The following is a 19,350-nucleotide window of genomic DNA, read 5'->3' as shown; positions in this document are numbered from 1 at the left end:
GGTCAGGACAGCAAAGACCTGAAAGTGCGAGTCATGTGTGTATGTGGGGAAGGACATTCCCAGCAGTGGGAACAGCCAGTGCAAAGGCCCTGAGGCAGAGTGTGCCATAACAGACAGGGGAGGAAGCAGGTAGAGCAGCAGGGAGGCTTGGGATAGGACGGGGATATAGCAGTGGAGCGGAGTGCTGGTCGACCGGCTCTTCCGGAGCTAGCAGAGAAAGCCCTGATCCAGTCATTTCACAGTGAAATGCTCCCTCCATGGCAGAGTCATAGCATCTTGCAACTGGCTGGTGAATTTCTCCTGAGCTGGAACTAGGGGAGCCCAGCACGCCGCAGGGGCCCCAGGGGGGTGTGGTGAAAAGTGAACAGATAGTGGATATTCTCTGAAGTTAGAGCCAAAAGGATTCTGAGATGTGAGAGAAAGGCAAAGGCCAAGGGTGACTGCAAGGCTGCCCAGCCTAGCGACGATCAGGGGTGCTCGCCGCTGTTGTCGCCCCTCCCTCCTTGGAAACACTCCTTCCCTGCCTTCTGGGGTACCTCCCCCGCCCCCAGCTCTGGCTCTTCTGCTCCCTCTCTTGCCGTTTCTTCTAGACTCCCTGGCAGCCTCGGCCTCCTGCTTTGGACCCTTGATTGCTGGGGTTTCCTACGACTCCCTTTGGGCCCCTTCCCCTCTGAGGCTCCACGGTGTCCCAGGTAATCTCAACCTCCTTCACGTGGTTGGCTCACAAGCTGGCATCACGGCCCCCCGCCCCTCCTGTGAGCTCCAGACCCATCAATCCTAACACCTCTCAGGGCTCTTGCTGGGATGTCTCAAAAACGCACCAACTCAACATGTGCAAATCTGAACTCCCAGAGCCCCCTCCCCGCCCTGCCCCACCTCGTCCCCACCCGTCACGCTGGCCCTCGCCCAATTCTCATCTCTCAGGGGCAGGTGAGTCAGACACCCGGGAATGCTTCCTAACGTCCCCGTCTCCCACTCCTCACATGGAACCCTCCACAACGTCCTCTGGATTTCGCCTCCTAAGTAGTCCTTGGGTCCCCCTGCAACCTTCATCCATCCCTCCCTGGTCGCCTCTAACTGCCCGGTGCCTGGCCTCCTGGTGTTGCCTTGTACATCCTGCCAAGCCCTTCCCCATCCAGAAGCTGGACGAGGTTTCCAACAGGCAAGTCTTCAAGTCTTTTCTTTTGGCCGCACTGCTTGTGGGATCTTAGTTCCCGGACAAGGGATTGAACCCACGCCCCCGGCGGTGAGAGCGCCGAGTCCTAACCACTGGACCGCCAGGGAATTCCCCTAACATGCAAGGCTTAGCACGTGCCGTGCCCTTGCAAAAACCTCTCTAATGCTTCTGATGCCCTTAGGATGTGAGATGAAAAAAGCCATTTTCCCCCAGTCTGTGGCTTGTCTTTCATTCTCTTAACGGTGTCTCTTGCTGAGAAAACCTTTTTCATTTTGATGAAGTCCAGTTTCTGTTTTTTTCTTTTATGGGGTCATGTTTTTCATGTTGTGTATAAGGACTCTTTGCCTAAACTCAGGTCCCAAAGATCTTTTTCCCAGAAGTGTTATGGTTTTATATTGTATATTTATTTTGAGGTAATTTTTGTATGAGGTTTAGATGAAGGCTCTGGGTTTTTTTTGCCTATGGATATCCAGCTGTTCCAATACCATTGGTTGAAAAGATTACCCTTTCTCCATGGAATTGTCTTTGCATCTTTGTCAAAAATTAATTGGTCATATTTGTGTGGGTCTATTTCTGGATTCTCTATTCCAGGGATTGGTTAAACATTTTCTGAGAAGGGCCACATAGTAAATATTTTAAGATCTGATGGCCATCTGCTTTTTTGAAAAAACAACCCTTTAAAAATGTAAAAACTATTCTGAGCTCACAGGTCATACAAAAACAGGCCTCAGGGCAGCTTTGGTCTTTGGGCTGTATTTTGCAGACCACTGCTCTGTTCCATTCCATTGATCTGTGTCTTCCTTGTCACCAATACCACACTGTCTTGATTGTGGCAGTTTTAGAGTTAGTCTTAAAATCCCGTAGGGTGAGTGTTCCAACTTGATTCTTTGTCTTTTAATTGATGCATTTAGACCACTTTTATTTTATGTCATTGTTGATATGTTTGGCCTTAGTCCTCCCATTTTATGCTTTGTTGTCTCTGTTTTGCTGTTCCTGCCTTCTTTTGGGCTATCGGAACCATTCCATTTCAATTTCTCTATTATGTTCCTGCATACATCACTTTGCAGTTTGTTTGTTTACCGATTATATCAGGAAATACAATATACATGCTGAACTCTTCTGTGTCCTGACAATTGATACTCTACCACTTCAAGTGGAATGTTGTTATCTAGCCCCTTAAGTCCCTTAACCACCTCCTCCTTTATGACACATTTGTCTTATGACATTGACATACATTGAAAGCCCCATCAGACAATGTTATATACTTTCTGCTTCAACTGTTAAATATATTTTAAAGGACTCAGGAGGGAAGGATGCTCTACTGTATTTACCCAGATACCATTTCTATTCCTCTTCCCTCCTCCCTGATGTTCTGTTTTCTTCTGGTATCATTTCCTTTCGGGTTTAGAGCAGATCTATGAACAGTGAATTCTCTTCATTTTCCTTCATCTGAGAGTACCTATTTTACCTTCATCCCCGAAGGATATTTTCATGGATACAGAGTTCTGTGTTGACAGTTTTCTTTCAGCATTTAAAAAATATTCCAGTTACCTCTGGCGTCCATGGTTTCTGATGAGAAGTCTACAAAGCCCTCAGGCGACTTCCTATTCATCTTCAAAACCTGGATCAGGTCTTATTTCTCATTCAAACTATGCTGATTTTATGAGTCCCCTCCCTGCACCATGATTCAATCCCATCACGCCTTTCCTATGCGTGACGTCATCACACACATCACCCTACCTGTAGTGACCCAATCACATGTTGGCCTCATACACTTGTTCTTGCTCATGTTCGCCAGCTGAGGGGTGGAGAAGAAAGGAAGGAAGGGAGGAAGGAAGGGAGGGAGGGAGGGAGGGAGGAAGGAAGGAAGAGAAGGGAAAGGGGAAGAGGCAAAAGAAGAAGAAGAAGAAGAAGGGGAAGAAGAAGATGGTGGAGGGGGAGGAGAGAGAGGGGGAGGGTTGGGGTAAAATAGATGCTCTCAGATGACGGCAAACGAAGAGAATTCATTGTCAGCAGCTCTGCTTTAAAAGCAGAAAGGAAGAAAATGGAACATCAGGAAGGAGGGAAGAGGAATAGGAGGAGGGAGAGGGAGCGGGAGGGGGAGGGGGAGGGAAGGAAGGAGGAAGGAAGGAAGAGAAGGGAAAGGGGAAGAAGAAGAAGAAGGGGGGAGGAGGAGGGGAAGAAGGGGAAGAAGAGAAGAAGAAGAAATAGGAGGAGAAGGAGGAAGAGAGGAGAAGACGGAGGAGATTAAGAAGAAGCTGAAGACTGATCACCTTTCAGTAACCTCAGATGACCTCTGAGTTCAGAGAATGTGTTTCTGAACTTGAACTAATGAGCGAACGTGGGTCCCCTGCATGGAGGAAGGCCAGTTTGCCACCATGTAGCAGGTCTTCCACGCCTACCCAGCTGCAGGAAATTCCCAGGTGGCTCAGGAAGCAGTTGATGAGGGCTTAGAATGTTGCCATGGGCTCCTCCATGCATTCCTTCATCGTTTGAATGAACTGGGTAACCACGGCGTCTTTTTCAGTGGACTTCAATGCTTGCACCCAGAGGAAACATGCTTCAGTAATAGGTTTTCTGGGACCAAGGCAGTCCAGTGGAGTGCATTTTGGAGTTGGAAGGGCGCATCAGAGACCCTCAGCTCACAGTCACAAGACAGCTATTAGTTTTACTGTGAGACTCTGGCCCAAAAACCTAGGGCCCCCAGCTGCCAGATCACAGGCTTCTTCCTCCCTTCCCCTAACCCCCAATCCATTTAAAAAACAAACCCCAATACCTCTTAAGGACACCTCAAGGTTTCTACAGCTCCAGGTCTCTGTTCAGAATTCTTTGTAGACTGCGGACATAGCCTCACGTTCAAATACATTCTGCAAGGGCCGCTCACAAGATCCAATTTCTACCCATCTCTTAATGTTTGGTTCACTCCACATCTGTGAAGCTTTCCAGAACCACCGGATTTGGAACTAAACTCGGCAGAGTTAATCAAAACCACAGATGGGCTCTCATGGGCTGGATCAGACACAGCTCTTTCCTTCAAAGGACTCACTCAGACCATCAGAGCCAGAAAGAAGGAAAGGACTGAATAGTACATATGGGCCATGCCTGTGCTATCGGTGCTGGGGTAGCCAGCTTGCCCCCGGGATTCTAGAAGCAGGAGTCCGAATCCTAAGTTTAGAACGTGCTCATTTTTCTGGGCCTCAATTCATTCGGGGCCGAACTGGAGGTTTGGTTTTCAAACTCCACCCTGTGGGCCCATGTGTGTGTTGCTCTGGTTGGCGGGGCGACCCGGCGGTGGGGGTATGGGCGGGGTGTGGGCTCCGGTCTCCTCCTCCCACCACCAGCGGATCAGCTCCACTTTCATCGGTGTCCTTTACCTTAGCTAGTCAATTTCCTCTGAACAAGAGATTGCATGACTTCTTTTCTTTTTCAAATTGGGGTAGAGTTGCTTTACAACGGTGTGTTAGTTTCTGCTGTACAGCAAAGTGAATCAGCTATACGTACACGTATATCCACTCTTTTTTAGATCTCTTTCCCATGTAGGTCACCGCAGAGCACGGAGGAGAGCTCCCTGTGCTGTACAGCAGGTTCTCATTAGTGATCTATTTTATACATAGTAGTGAATATATGTCAATCCCAATCTCCCAATCCATCCCACCGCCCCTTCCCCCTTTGGTATCCATAAGTTTGTTTTCTACATCTGTGGCTCTACTTCTGCCTTGCAAATAAGCTCATCTGTACCATTTTTCTAGATTCCACATATAAGCAATATTATAAGATAGATTGCATGACTTTTAACGTCCGAAAGCCCATGGCACTCTGGACTCAAAAGTTCTCCCACAAAATGGGTTTGGGGATGTAGAAACTTAGAAGAGACCTCTGGACATATCAGGCTGTTGGCAACTCACAGGACTTGAGCATGCTGTTAGGTACGCTGGCAAATGTTTAATGACCAGCTCTCTGGGGTTGAAGGCAGGAAGCCCTGATTGGTCGTGTTTGCTGATTTCCATGGTATGAATTCTCCCTACATGGCCAATGTCAGTGATCACTATGAACTCTCTGAATACAGAGTTGGGAGAGATGCACATCATCGGCTCAGAAGCTGACTTTGGCACGTCATTGGTTACTGGGCCACAATGAATGACCCCGCTCTCCTCCCTTTTGGATTTAGAGCTAAGATACGGACTCAGGAGAGAGATGGAGGCTACAATTCAGTCTTATTATGATCAAAGCTGGCCTGATGCGGGAGGTTGAATTATTGTTCAGATACCGACCTGCGATAATTCTATAGGAGGCGTGCATTTCCCTCTTCCATTGATTTGGGGCTCAGTTATGTGACCTGCCTCCTGTTCCAAGCCCAGGTCTTAAGTGGCCTCCTGTATTTTCACTTGTGCTTTTGAACCTATGCCATCAACATGATGTCCAAGCAATGCTCTGGGTCCAGGGGAGAAGGCCCAGGAGCAGAGCCGAGCTGCCTCAGCTGCCCACCCAGGGCAACACCCTCAGCTGACTCACAGACTCCTGAACTAAATAAATGCTGGGTGTTTTATGTTTCAGGATTTTTGTGGTTTTTATTAGATAGCATTACTGGTGCTTATTCAGAACTTGGTACCCAGAATGGGAGGCTGCTGTCACAAGTCCTAAAATATGGAGCATAGTTTTGGAACTGGGCAGTGAGGACATTTAGAGGAGGTTGGAAACATGGCAAGAAAAATGGTGACCTGGGTGATGTGGTGAAGAAATCGTTGGTAAAATGACTGCCTATGGTCTTTTGGGAGGGAGAAAACGTTTCTATGAATTTGTGGAATTCGGCAGGCTGGTTTCCAGGCAGAATATTATAAACAGCAGCTTCTTTGAGCTGTAAATGATAAGGTACCCAAAGTAAGAGATGAGTTCAGAAAGGAACCAGTCAGTGTAAAGCAGAATCTAGAAAATGAAATGATTCCTTACGTCCTGTTTCTCCGGCTGCTCAAAGATCTTCAGAGGAAGCTTTGGCCTGGGCACAGAGACCGAGTCCAGGGCAGCGCCGGTGAGACGCGGCCTCAGAGTAAAGACGAAGTCTAGGGTATACTCTTGATTTTAATGCCCTTGGTCTTGTCCTTGAAAGGAATAAGGTGACTGTTGAATATCCCTTCAGTGACAATGCGGTGCCTAGACACAGCCTGATGTGGGGTGTCAGTAATCCATGTAGAGAGGGGCATGTGACCAAGGAATTACAGGTGTGGCTTTGACGCAGAGTGGACTGGAATCAAACATCAAAACCCGCCGTGTCTGAGGGAGCTGAGTGCGCGCATGTATTGTGAGCGTGGAGTACATTGAGGGTGTTTGGCACATAAAGGACCTCAGGCTCCCAACCTTCCTCAGGCAGGAAGAGGTTGGACAGTACTTTGCTACCCAAGGAGGTATACTTTCCAATGCCCTCTGTACAAGTGGGAGGGCTGATGGAAAACAAAGAATGCCCCGATGTGGACGCCAGAGCAGCAGAGTAGGACAGACTGGGGAACATTCCCCCCAGGAATAGGGTGACCCAGGGTAGGGCCACTGGCGACGTTTCCCCCGCAGGACTTCAGCTGCTGTGGACCAGCGGCTGAGACGGGAGTGGCAACTGCCGCGATTCTAGCTCTGGTCCACTCCGTGCGCTGGGTGTGTGTATGAACTCTATTTAGTTCATGAGTCTCTGGGTCAAGAAGAGATGCATCCAGAACAGGTATAGACCACACGATCTTAAACTTCGAGCCTAATGACTGATTGGATAGACTTTTGGGGTCTTGGGTGAGTGTATGCTACGTGTGGGAGGGACATGAGTCTGTGAGGGCGGACCATGGGAGACTGTATTATTGCTGAGAAATAGGCACTCTGTCCCCCTCATGCCTGTGGAAGGAGGACACGTCCCATCGCTGATGATGGGTTTGGCCACGTGACTTGCTTTTGCCAGAAGAATGCAGGGAAACTGATGGTGCCCTGATTCTGAGCAGGGGCAGAACCTTTTCTGCTTGCTTTCTCAGGCTCCTGCTATTACCCTGAGAAGGCAATGCCCAGGCCGGCCTCCTGACCAGGGAGGAAGATGAGGGTCATGTGGAGCACAGCCAAGCTGCCCCCACCAAGCCGGCTGGATGAGTTGCTCCCAGCTGAGCTGCCCAGCCCAGCCCAACCGGGATCAGTCAACTCCCAGTGGACCCAGATTCATCAGCCAAACAGATGCTGTGACCTGGTGCTGAGGCTGCGTGCATATTTTTAAGCAGCACGACCGTGGCTGTTGTTAAGTGACACAGAGCGCGTGGCTGAGTTGAGTGGCCTCAATGGGCTTCTTAATACTGTGGCCCATCCGGTCTCAGGCAGCATTGAACATCCTGGCCTCCCCCGTCCCCAAAGCAGGGCAGAGCTGTTTCTGGGGACTTAGCACGTGACGAAGCAGGGGAGATGCGAAGCCTGAGGACGGGCTTTGAGAGAAGCAGAGGAAAGGGCCCAGCCAGGTACGCTCAGTTCCTCCTCCGGAGCCTGCAATCAGCTAAGTGAGCCCGCCCTCAAAGAGAGGGGCTCCCCGGGGCTGGGAATCGGCTGTAGTCTTTCCACCAGGAAGATATGGCCACAGACGTGAAGGTTCCCCTAATGCACAGCGAAGACTCTGGGATGCTCCCAGAAAGGAAACCTTTGAATTCTGTTTCCCTCGGGGGGTTCCTACACTTACTACCAGAGAAGGCTTCTTCCGTGCATCCATGACATCCACAAAAATAGTTTTGAGCTGAATGCGCCGCACGCAGTTTTGGCTTCCTGACTCTCCGAGCTGGGTGCCAAGGTTTCTCTCCTGGAGCAAAGCGTGTTAAGGGGCCTGGCCCGGGAGTGCAGAGGCCCAGCATCCCTGGCCCTACAGAAGGTGCCTTCTACCCCTGGCAACCCGGTCCTGCGCCCTCCCCTCCCAGCTCCAGAATTCATCCCAGGCCTCACGGCCCCCCTCCCCAGTCCCCCTGAGGCTCAGAGCAGTAGCCCAATCGCTGTCGATGGCAGCCGGCTGGCTCTCCAGACCCGGGTCCCCCTGTGCACCTGCCAGGGCCGCCCCCCAGGGCTCAGAGCCCTGCACATGGCTGCTCCTCACTGGCCCCTTCGCCCAAGGCTGGTTGCTGGGTATCTGGGTGCTACACCTGCCCCCTCTAACTCTGCTTTTGCACCAGAGCACAGGGGGCCACCTGTCTTCCTCTCCCCACCCCTCACGACTCAACTGTGCTCATCCGACTGCCCATCCAAGGGGGACCTCCCACATGGGGAGGGCTTGGGACCACAGCTGCACCTCGTGTAAACAAGCAAACCAACTCAGACGTTCCGTCCAGCGGGCTGAAAGAACAGCCAGACATCCCCTGTACCACGTCAAACCCCGCCCCCCCGGCCCCCAGACAACAAACAAACAGGCAGTAAAGGTCCCAGCTTTAAACATTTCCTGGCCAAGGCGGGATAGTCAATTTTGACGCTGCTGAGAAAAAAATACAGCCTCATTTCCGTTCAAATGCACCAAATTTATGGCCCAGGTTTTCATTAACTACTGTCAAGGAAGAAGCAGATAGACCAAATAAATTATGAAAAAATTACTTTTTTAATGTACAAAAAGACTTATTTACAAGTTGAGTATGTCATCTCAATTCATCGCATGTAGAAAAAGCTAAAAATGTTTTGGACATATAAATCTGACCGGATGACTCACCTACAGTATTTTCAGGGATGCTGTCTTCTGTACAGACAATATACAGGCTGGGAACAGCTAGTGAAATCCTAGCGCGGGGAAAGACCATGCACCACACAGAGCCCAGAGCCCTGGAGGTGTCCCAGGGCTGTCGTTTGAAGTTGGCCTTGTTTTTGGACCCTGACAAAGCATTTGCTGTTCTGGGATGTAGAGGCCCAGGTGAGGTTTCGGCCCTGTCCTGGTTGAAGTCAGGGTCATAGTCGGTTCCAAGTTCATAGTGGTGCAGGTGGATTTGGCAAGGTTGCCACGAATTCAACATGGGAAGGGTGTGCGGTGTTTGTACATGTGTGTGGCGGGGAGGATGCACCTATTTACCCTACTGTATGTTCGGGAACAATGTCTTCTGACGCCAGTTCCAAATTCCATTTCCAGGTGGGGCTTGGCCAACACTGAATAGGAGAATTCAGTGATGGTCCCTCAGAGTCCCAAGAATCAACCCCTTCACCCTCCCACCCCCACCGAAAACACCATGCATGTCATCGTTCTCTGTGAAATGAACAGGAGGGCGGCGGGAAGGGAATCCAGAAGATACCACGACTGCATGCTGTAGCTAGGGGGTTGGTCACTGGGCTGCTGGCAAGCGGACAGCATGGCCTGGAGGAACTTGGGCGGAGGTTGCTGTCAAGCCCTGGGGTTTATCCATGGTCAAGTGGGTGCGTAGTGCATTGGAGAAACAGGCTTGGGTAAACATGCGACTTCCTCGTCCTACTGGGAGACCTCCAGGGCAGCCTGAAGCTGGGCCCCTGGTGCGTTCACTTTACCCAGGCCCCAGGCCACGCTTCAGCTCACCTTGGCCATTCTTAACCCACAGCAGCTCCGGCAGCCCCGAGGTATTTAGAAATGTGTTCTTTTCAGGAAGGGCTACATTCTACACGCATGAACACTGTAAACAGGGTCTGGAGAGGCCAGGGTAGCTTCTGGGCTTGCCCTGAGTATTACACTGTTTTCTTTCCTTTTTTTGGGCGATACTTCCATACTTTATTCATCCATATACACTTGGACAGTCGGCCAGCTGTAAATTTGGCTTTGCAGGGTAGAGATGCCTGCTCTACCAAACCCGGAATCAGGATGTGCTTCCAAATCATCCAGGTAAAAATTTTTTTCCACTCCATGGCAAGGGATGTTAGAGGCCTCAAGAATTAAGCTTCATGGAAGAATTCCGGTGGGCCATGAATTCCTTTACTTTGCAGGCACTGGAACAAGAAACTTATCTTCCTGGATTAGAATACCTAGTATGGCTTTCAGATTCAAACCCAAATGTGGTTCCTCTCGCCTCTTTCCACATGTGCTTGGAAAGCCCTGGGCCCATGTAATCCTTCATTAGCCAGATGACAGAGGTGACAAAGCCAGAACAGAGTGGTCCTATAAACACCAAAGGCTGCGAAGCGCTGTGTAAACGAATTTTGCATTCCTGCCTTGCCTTTTCTGTTGAGACTTTTTTCAGAGTTCCGACACATAATCTAAAAGAAGACCAGACAGGATGCACATAAACCTGCCCTTAAAGCCTCTGTGGTCTGAACCAGCCACTGGCCAAACTCCCTCAGACCTATTTAATACTTTTTGGGGAAAAAGATGAAACAGACGAAAGCCCCGCGCTCTGGGAAGCGCTGGTCCCTCGGGGTCCGCTCGGTGCCAGGGGCCGGAGCCTTAGGTCATCATGTTGAGGAACTTGCTCTCCTCGGCCAGGCTGGTGAGCATGGAGCTCATGTCCCCGACGGCCATGTTGCTGATGCCCGCGGGGATGGAGGGCAGAGTCAGGGAGTTGCGCGGGGTGGTTAGGCGGGAGGAGCTCTGGGAGAAGCCGTGGAGGAGACTGGGGCTCAGGGCCCCCGAGAGCAAGCTGGAGTGATCGCCGTCATCCATGATGGCATCAAAATCAATCTGGGGGGCCTCGAGTAGCTGGGAGTCCACAGTGCTGGACACCTGGTTAAGCCCTGGTGAGGGCAAGGCCTGGGGCTGCGGTGGCTGGGGTCGCATGGCCTGGCAGCCGGCCTGGTTCTCCAGGCCTCCGTTCTGCTCGTACATGTGGATCTGGCCGTAATAGTAAAGCATGCTGCGGTCCTGGGCCCCGCCCGCATCCTGGGGGGGTGCCTGGGGAGTCAGGGCCAACACGCTGCCCATTGTCCCCTTGGGCACAGACTCTGTCATCTCCTGGTCGGCCGACAGAGCAGCCATGGCGTGGCCAGCGGCCCTGGCATAGGCCAGCTGCTGCCCCGCACGCACCCCACGGCGGCGGCCAGCAGGGCTGGGCTCTGCAGGTGGCCGGGGTTGCACTAGGCCGAAGCTCGATCCGGCCGCCCCCGTCGGGCCCTGCTGAGGCTCCACGAAGCCAGGCTGGTGGGAAGGCACAAGGCTGGGGCCTTGGCAGTAGCCCTCCTGGCTCATGGCTGTGGCCAGGTGATGGCTCTGCTGTGGGTAGCTCTGGGCTGGGTGAGGTGGTGGCATCCTAGCCAGGCTGGAACTGGGGACGTCAAGTTCCCTGTGGCTGTTGCCCATCATGGTGGGGTCAGGAGCAACTTCCATTTGCTGGGGGAGCCCCAGGTGGCCTGGCTTGGCCGCCATGTTGCTGCAGGACCGGGGAAACTGGTGTGGGGCCCCACCCAGGGGGCTCAGCTGGGGATGAGCTTGGCCGTAGCCGGGGTGGGCGCTGACAGCAGCCGTCATGCTAGAACACTGGCCACCTGCCCCTGGCTGCCGCAGCTGCTGCATGTAATTTACTCTGGGCGCGGAGGGCACTCCACCGCAGGGCTGCAGGTGTGGCTGCGAGCTGTCCAGGACCCCGGGGCTCAGCTGCAGGCCCTGCTGACTGTAGCCTGGGTACTGGCTGAAGACTGGCTTCTGCGGCACCACTGCCAGGTTGCCCTGTGGGAAGGGCGGAGGCTTCCCCTGGCTGGCCAGGGCGTCCACGGTGCCGGAGCTCACTTCGTTCCACTGCACAGGCATGCTGTTTTTGTTCAGGCTGGAGGGGGCCCCGTAACCCAGTGTGCAGCCTCCCAGCACAGGGGCAGAGGGGCCCACGTTGGAGTCTGCAGCCGCTATCGTGCGCCGGCCGTGCAGCCCGGGGCTGGGCAGTTTGGGGTTCTCGGAGAAGCAGGTGCTCTCCGGCAGGTACACCTTCGGGGCGCTCTCCTCCAGGGCGCCACTGGCACGCGCCTTGATGTACTGCACCACGTCGTCGGGCAGCACGAGGTCGTCCTCCGGCAGCCCGAGGCTTACCTCGGGGCCCACGCCGTCCACCCCCACTGCCAAGGCCTCCATCACTGCGTTCTCGCTGATACTGGGCGGCCGGGGTGAGTAGGGGCCGCGGGCCAGGCCGCCGTCGGCGCTCGCGTGGCTCTGCAGACGGAGGCCTCGGCCCTGGGCGCAGGGCGGCGGCAGCGCGGCTGGGGTCACATCGTGGGCGCTGTGGAAGCGCTGCACCCGCGGGGGCACCAGGGTGTCGGGTCGCCTCCCGGGATCGCTGGCCCTCCGCGCCCCACCTCCCGGCGCCTCGTGGGGGAAGGAGGGCGCCGGCCCCGCTGGCCCGTAGTGCGGCCCGTCGCTGCCCCGCCGAGGCCCGATCGGGCGTGGGCAGGCGGCGGGCAGTGCGCGCTCGGGCGCATCCAGGAGCGCCAGCCGAGTCCGCAGGCTAGCGCGCTCTAGGCCGGGCAGCGGGGTGGGGGGCGGCCCACCCGTGGCCGCCGCGTACTTGGCGCGCAGGCTGTACTGCTGGGCGGGCGTGAGCTGGAGCAGCCCCGGGCCGCCACCACTGCTGCCGCCATACTGGCTGGCTTCGCTGGAGCGCCGCGACGCGTCGGTGGAGATGGGGTCATAGGAATCGGCGGAGCTGGTGGGGTGTGCGCGGCCGGCGCCCAGGGGCGAGGTCTCGCTGGAGCGGCGGCTGGAGAAGTAGGGGGAGATGCCCGAGGAGCGGCGGCTCACGGTGTAGGCCGAGCTGACCGTGCTGGTGGAGCTGTCGCGGCGCTCCTGCAGGTGGCTCAGCACGGTCACCTCGCCGGCGGACAGCTCAGACAGCCGCGGGTTGGGCAGTAGCCCGGCCGGCCCGCTGCCGCTTCTGAAGTTTTCCAGCACGGAGCCTGCAGGAGAGGAGAGGGGTCAGCGCCGGGGACTGGGGACAAGGGGCGGTGCTCTGCCTGCTTGGACCGCACTGAGCCTGCCGGGCCTAGAGCCCTGGAACGGGGCCTGGCACCCAGCAGGCACCCAGCCGATGATTTCTCAACAAGAGAAAGAAAGGAAGGGACAGTTATCAAATGGTGGCACTCATTGCCAGGGCGGCTAGCGGAAGTTAGGAGGCCCGATCCCAATCTAGCACTGCCCGGCTGGCCCTGCATTCTCATTCGGTCCCATCCTCAGTTTCTCCAGCTGTGGATGGGATGTGCCTCTTCATAGCACTGGGTTATCCCCAAGAGCCCAGGAGGGCCCTGGCCACAGCCTCCCTGCATCCCCACCATCTACGGATGGGTGTTGCCAGGTGGGCTCCCCTGGGACTGAGTTTACCCAGCAGGCTGTTTAGAGGGAGTGTCCTGAGACCCACAGCCACGGCGGGGTGGTGCAGAGGCAGCAGAGTGGTTAGGGAGAAGACAGCTGCAACGCAGGCCCACCGCCAGCCGCGGCTCATCTCACAGGCAGCTCTGGGCCTTGAGCAGCCTCTACACCCCTGCAGAGATCTGTCCCTGGATGTGGGCCATGCCGGGAAGGGTGGCCTTGGGTGAGGCAGCTGTCAGCACCCCAGGCAATCTCTGGAGGAGGTGGGGAGTTGAAGGCCATCTGCCGGCAGTTCCCTCGACAGCTGGGGCAACGAATCCCCCCTTCGAGGAGGAGCAGGGTGGTGTCTCTCAGGGTCTCCTCTTTTTTTTTTTTTAAACTTTGGGTTTATTTATTTATTTATTTATTTATTTATTTATTTATTTATTTATTTATGGCTGTGTTGGGTCTTCGTTTCTGTGCGAGGGCTCTCTCCAGTTGCGTCAAGTGGGGGCCACTCTTCATCGCGGTGCACGGGCCTCTCACTATCGCGGCCTCTCCTGTTGCGGAGCACAGGCTCCAGACGCGCAGGCTCAGTAATTGTGGCTCACGGGCCTACTTGCTCCGTGGCATGTGGGATCTTCCCAGACCAGGGCTCGAACCCGTGTCCCCTGCACCGGCAGGCAGACTCTCAACCACTGCGCCACCAGGGAAGCCCCCAGGGTCTCCTCTTAATAACTCAGTGCCACGGTGCACACTGGGCCCTGGAGGGCAGTCTGGAGGCTCAGTGCCCCAGGGTGTGTGGCGCCCGGCGTGCGGCCTGGCACAGTGGCACTCAAGAAATGCCTGGTGAAGACGTTTTCCACCTCAAAGCCTGGCCAACGCTTCCCGAGGCTGAGCACAGGGCTGCCCCCTCCGTGACGCCCTCCCTGCGTCTCCCCAGCTGCCCTGCTTTCTCTCGAGCTACCCTGAGCTCTGTCCTCGGCGCTACTTGCTCATTCGGCATCTCGTAACTTGGCCTTCTAGCCACAGGGACAGGGAACGTATCACTGTCCTGCCGAGGGCCTTTGCTGTGGTGTGCGCGGCAGGTGCCTGATAGACAAGTGGATAGCTCATGAGGAAGAGCAAGAACTGAGCTGGGTCTGCCTGCTTTGGGGCTCATGGGGATGCAGCATGGTATAGCCGGAAGAGCATGGGCTTTGGAGCCACCCAGGCCTGGGCTGAGTCTCAGCTCTGCCACCGATCTGAGCAAAGCACTTTCACCTCTCTGAGCCTCAATTCCCTGACCTGTGCAATGGGCTCGTAAGATCCATCTTCTCCAGGGCACATGGTGCCCGGTGGGTATGAGCCTCATCGTGCTGCCCTGGGCTCCCTCCCACCCCACCCGCATGCCCGGGGCCTCCACTCACCACTTGCCGGCAGGGGGGGCAGCTTGGAGTTCCGGGTGTGTGGAGCCGGCCCGGCCCATGAGCAGGAATCCTTGAGCGACTTGAGCTTCTCCCTCTTGAGCTGCTCGAACCGGTGCACGGCGGTCATGTGTTTGCGCAGCTGCAGGCCACCGGCAGAGGGGGTGGCCAGGGCGGAGGCGTCAGCCCCCGGCGGCGGGTCCTCCAGGGCCGTCAGGTCTGCCAGGCTCCCGGGCCCTGTCCCCGGCATCTCCACGCCGCTGTCATTGTTGGGGGCACTGCCCAGGGGAGAGGGCTCGCTGCTGCAGGAAGACTGGGCTCCGGGGCTGGACTGACACAGCTGTGGGAAGTGTGGTGAGAAGGCACAGACTCAGAGGGGGCGAGCACCCACCGGCCCCGCCACCTACGCTGCACCCTTGCACACCCGGGGGCAGGAAGCTGCCGTGGGGAGGAGCTTTCAAAGCATCACTGCTCTGAACCTCGGCTTCCCCAACTGTAAGCGGGACCCGAACTGACTCCTGGAGAGAGTTGGTGGATGGATGGAGACCACCCGGCGAGTAGAAGGCAGAGGGTAATCGCCAGGCACCCACCCCCCACCCGCCCTAGCCCCCTGCTATGCTCCTAAGCTTTCCCAGTCAGCGTCTGGGCCAGAGCTCTCTGCCTGTAGAGCTTTCAGTATGTGGACCCTTTGAAGCTGAGCCCCACAGAGGCTGCCGCAGCCGCGTGAAATTGACAGGAAAGAGGAGACTCAAGTACCCCAACAACAGCGATGGGGGTGGGCCGCTCTATGAAGCAAGAAACAGTGAAGGCCTGCTACCTGCCGTCTGCCCAGCAGGCCGGAGGTGGGTTGCTAGAAAGGGAAGGGTTGGCCGCGGAGGGTGCAGCTGCTGGACACAGCCCTCGCCCTTGACCTGAGTGGCCACCCCAAACCAGCCCTCCCTCTGCAACAGGGTGAATCAAGCCGAGAGCTTGTGGCACACGTGTACGGGGTGGAGCCCCACAGAACCTGGGCTCCCTCCACCGTGACCTGGGATCTGAGCCCAAATGAGGCTCACCTGGGATGCAGCATCCTTGGTTCATTTCTAACCTGAAGGCTCCCAAATTCCAGACCTTTCCAGGGGAGCTGCACACAGCACGGCCCACATCCCTCACCTCGGCACTCAAGGCCTTCTGTAGGTCAGGCCCGCCCTGCTCCGCAGTCCAGATTCACACCTCCACCCTGCCCTGACCCTCACGCGGGCCGGGACCCCACCGCTTCCTCCTGTGCCTGCAAGCTTGACCCCTGCTGCCGGCCTCGAGCTGTTCCGACGGCCCCACCTGCGGTGCCTGCGGTCTACGTACCCGAACCTGCCTTCCCGGCCGTGAGGAGCCTGGACAAGCGCCCCAGCCCCCCTCACTCGCGCCACCGCGCCCAGAGCCCACCCCGCTGCTCCGCTCACCTCAGTACCGTCTATCCTTAGGGGAGGTACAGTCAGGAGAAAGAGGTGGAGACAAAGAACAGGTGGTTAGAACAAAAGGGGTGCAGGCCAGAGGGGCAAGGACGCAGAGACAGGAAAGAGGGGCGGGGGCAGCGGCGGCGGCGGCGGCGGGTACTGGTTGGAAAGGCAGACCCCCTTTCCACCCCACCCCCTGCAAACTGACCGCGTCGGGGCAGGCATCCCCGTCACCCACGGCCTGCCCAGCAGAATGGGACCTGGCACGAGACAGGTTCCGTGGGGGCCCGAGGTGGCGATGGGGGCCTGCTGAGCTGGAGAGAGGAGGGACATCCTTGCGCTCCTGGTGCCGCTGGGCACGGCCTCCTGGGGGCGGGGTATGGACCGGGCCTCCGCTGCGCAGCCCTGCTTACCCCAGAGCGCTCGGTCTTGATGGCTTTGACGTGCAGGCAGTCCTCCACGGCCTGGCTGGTGCTGCTGGCCTCGGCGCTCTCCTCGGAGCCCCGGACAGGCTCGGCGCCGGCCTCGCTGTCCCCGTTCTCCCTGAGCAGGGGGGTGCGAAGGTGCACGTCGTTGCGCTGCTTCTTGGTGACGTGAGCATCTGGGCCATGGACCGTTTTCACGTGCTTCCGGAGGGAGCTGGGGTCCGTGTACCTCTTGGTGCAGCCTGGGATCTTGCAGATGTAGGGTTTCTGGAAGAGAAGAGGCGTTACGGATGGGATAGGAAGGCAGACTCCGCGTGGGAGCACCGCCCGTCCTCCTGAAGCCACGCCCTTCGGCAGAGCTGGCGGCACTGTCGGAAGGCGGAGCCACGTCAGCCCTGCCCCGCAGGAGCCCCGCCCCGCAGGAGCCCCGCCCCGCCGGCTTCGCCTGCCACCCTTTCCTGCAGGTAAGCCTGTGGTTAAGGGGGCCCCACCACGGACTGGGGACATGGATCACAGCCTGCGGGGGGAGGGGACACACAGTGCCTGGTGTGATCAGCATAGAGATTGGGGCGCTGGGCTTTCTGGTATCAGTAGCGAGTGTATTACCTCGTTATACGTCTGTGACACAGCACGAACACCTGCTCCCTCTCATGAGGAAAGACAGGTTCAGAGAGGCAAAGACACTGGCCCCAAGTCACCCAGGAGTGGGATGAAAACTCAGGTTTCTGAACCTCGGTCCTGAGCTCACACATACACACACACACACACACACAAGCGACATCCACATATAGACATACTCTGTCTACATGCATACACGCACACAGGTACACACATGTATGCACATGCAAACACACACATCCACGTAAACACACACTTACACACGTATGTAAACACCCACACGTGTACATATACTTACAAATACATATCCACACACCCACACACGTAACACATACATCCACATCCACACACATGCACATACATACTTGCAAACACATACCCACACACACCCCTATCCAAGGCTAGCTCTTGTCTTTAGACACTCTGAGGGGTTCAGATACCTTTGGGAAGTCCTTGAACTTCCTGCCAGCATTGGAGCAAGTCCCTTTGGGGTCCAAAATGTATCAAAACGTCTAGAAACATCCTTTCCTGAGTCTACCTGAGTGACAGTAGTTGAGTGGCTGGGCGGGTACAGAGCCACCACGAGCTCCCACCCGACTTTCCTCCCTGGGCTCCCTCAGCCCTGCCTGGGGCTCTGGCTACCTGGAGAGACAGAGGCTGCTGTGCGCCCCACGCAGGGAGGGACTGACAGCTCCGCAGGCCCGGGCGGCACGAGCGGCTGGAGCGTGTCATCCGCGCTGCCAGCCTGTGGGGACAAGGCTGCCGCTGCGTGCTGAGTCCTCACACCAGGGAGCGGGGGGAAGTGGCACCTGGCACCTGGCCACCGAATGGCCTACAGGTGTCTAGAAGCCGTGGGATGAGGGTGATGCATTCACGCACGTGTCCGCAGGGCCCCAGGCGCGCGCCCGCCCGCTGCCCGCCTCCCTGGGGCTGGGTACCTCGTTGGAATGGGTGCGGTTCTGGTGCTTGGCACGGTCCGAGGCATTCGAGAATGCTTTGTTGCAGCCCTCATGCTCACACACGTACGGCTTCTCCCCTGTGTGGGAGCGCAGGTGCGTCTTCAGGTTCTCCAGGCGGGAGTAGGCCTTCGAGCAGCCCTCAAACTGGGAAGAGGCGGGTTCAGTCAATGAGGGCGCCCCAGATCCACCGCAGGGAGCCTGACCTGGGGGCCGGCCCGCTGCCACCTCGCCCTCCCCGACATTCGCTCTGCCCCGCACCTGCAGCCAGGCGCACGGATCTCAGCGACAGCATCTACCTTCTTTCCCGATTATGTAAATGACACGTCGCGAAAACGTGGAAAGGACAGGAAAATGACACCGTCCACGGCCCAGGTACAGCCGACACCCAGGCACGTCTCATTCTGGGGACTCTACAGTTCATCCCCGCACGTTTTTAAAACCCAAATCGGGAACGTGTCGAGCGTTCAGTTACTTATTCTGCTCGTTAAAATCAACAGCACATTGTAAAGACTCTTCCCATATGATTACAAACTCTGTAAATGTTCTCTTCAACTGTTTCCCAACGCCACTTCCTGATTAGAACTGTTCTGTGCATTGAATGTGCTGAGAATAAAATCCAGAGTCCTCCGCGTCCCTGAGGGAGCTGGCCATCCTCACCCTCGGTCCCTTCTGCTCCCTGACCCCACTAAGCTCTTCCCGGCGAGTGGCCTTTGCGCACACTGTCCCCTCTGGCTGGAACCTCTTACCCACCCCCACCTACCCCGGCGTTGGCTTGGCCCACTCCCTCTCAATCTTTGAGGTCATCTCCTCCGAGAGCAATTCTCTGATTTTCTTAATTATAATACCACCCTTTTCCCTTTATACTCCCTAACACAGTTTATAATTATCTTAATCATTTTGTTATCTGGCCTTCCCACTAGGATACAAGCTCCCGGAGAGCAGGTACTTTCTAGGTCTTGTTCATCTCTGTGTTCCTAGGACTTAGCGCCTGACGAAGAGAAACATGTGCGGCGCTCAATAAACATTTTAGGAAAGGAAGAAAAGAGGGAGCCAGAGACAGGGGCAGGAAGGGAGGGAGGGAGGGAGGGAGGAAGGAAGGATTACTGCAGGAGGTACCTATTCCAAACACACCGCAATTG

At 56.1% G+C, this 19,350-nt stretch overlaps 1 protein-coding gene across 1 annotated transcript in view; it reads right to left on the bottom strand.

Annotated features, from left to right (window-relative positions):
* Positions 1–8,815: 8,815 nt before the first annotated feature.
* Positions 8,816–19,350, bottom strand: part of GLI2 (GLI family zinc finger 2) — a 247,026-nt gene continuing 236,491 nt past the window's right edge. Inside the window, 4 exon segments of the mRNA XM_061198931.1 lie at positions 8,816–12,982; positions 14,780–15,116; positions 16,623–16,901; positions 18,191–18,355. Of these exon segments, the coding sequence (XP_061054914.1) occupies positions 10,554–12,982; positions 14,780–15,116; positions 16,623–16,901; positions 18,191–18,355 (3,210 nt within the window). The 3' untranslated portion in view covers positions 8,816–10,553.

Source organism: Eubalaena glacialis, chromosome 1, assembly GCF_028564815.1.
Source record: "Eubalaena glacialis isolate mEubGla1 chromosome 1, mEubGla1.1.hap2.+ XY, whole genome shotgun sequence".
Lineage (NCBI taxonomy): Eukaryota > Metazoa > Chordata > Mammalia > Artiodactyla > Balaenidae > Eubalaena > Eubalaena glacialis.
This window is presented reverse-complemented; position numbering and strand designations above follow the sequence as displayed.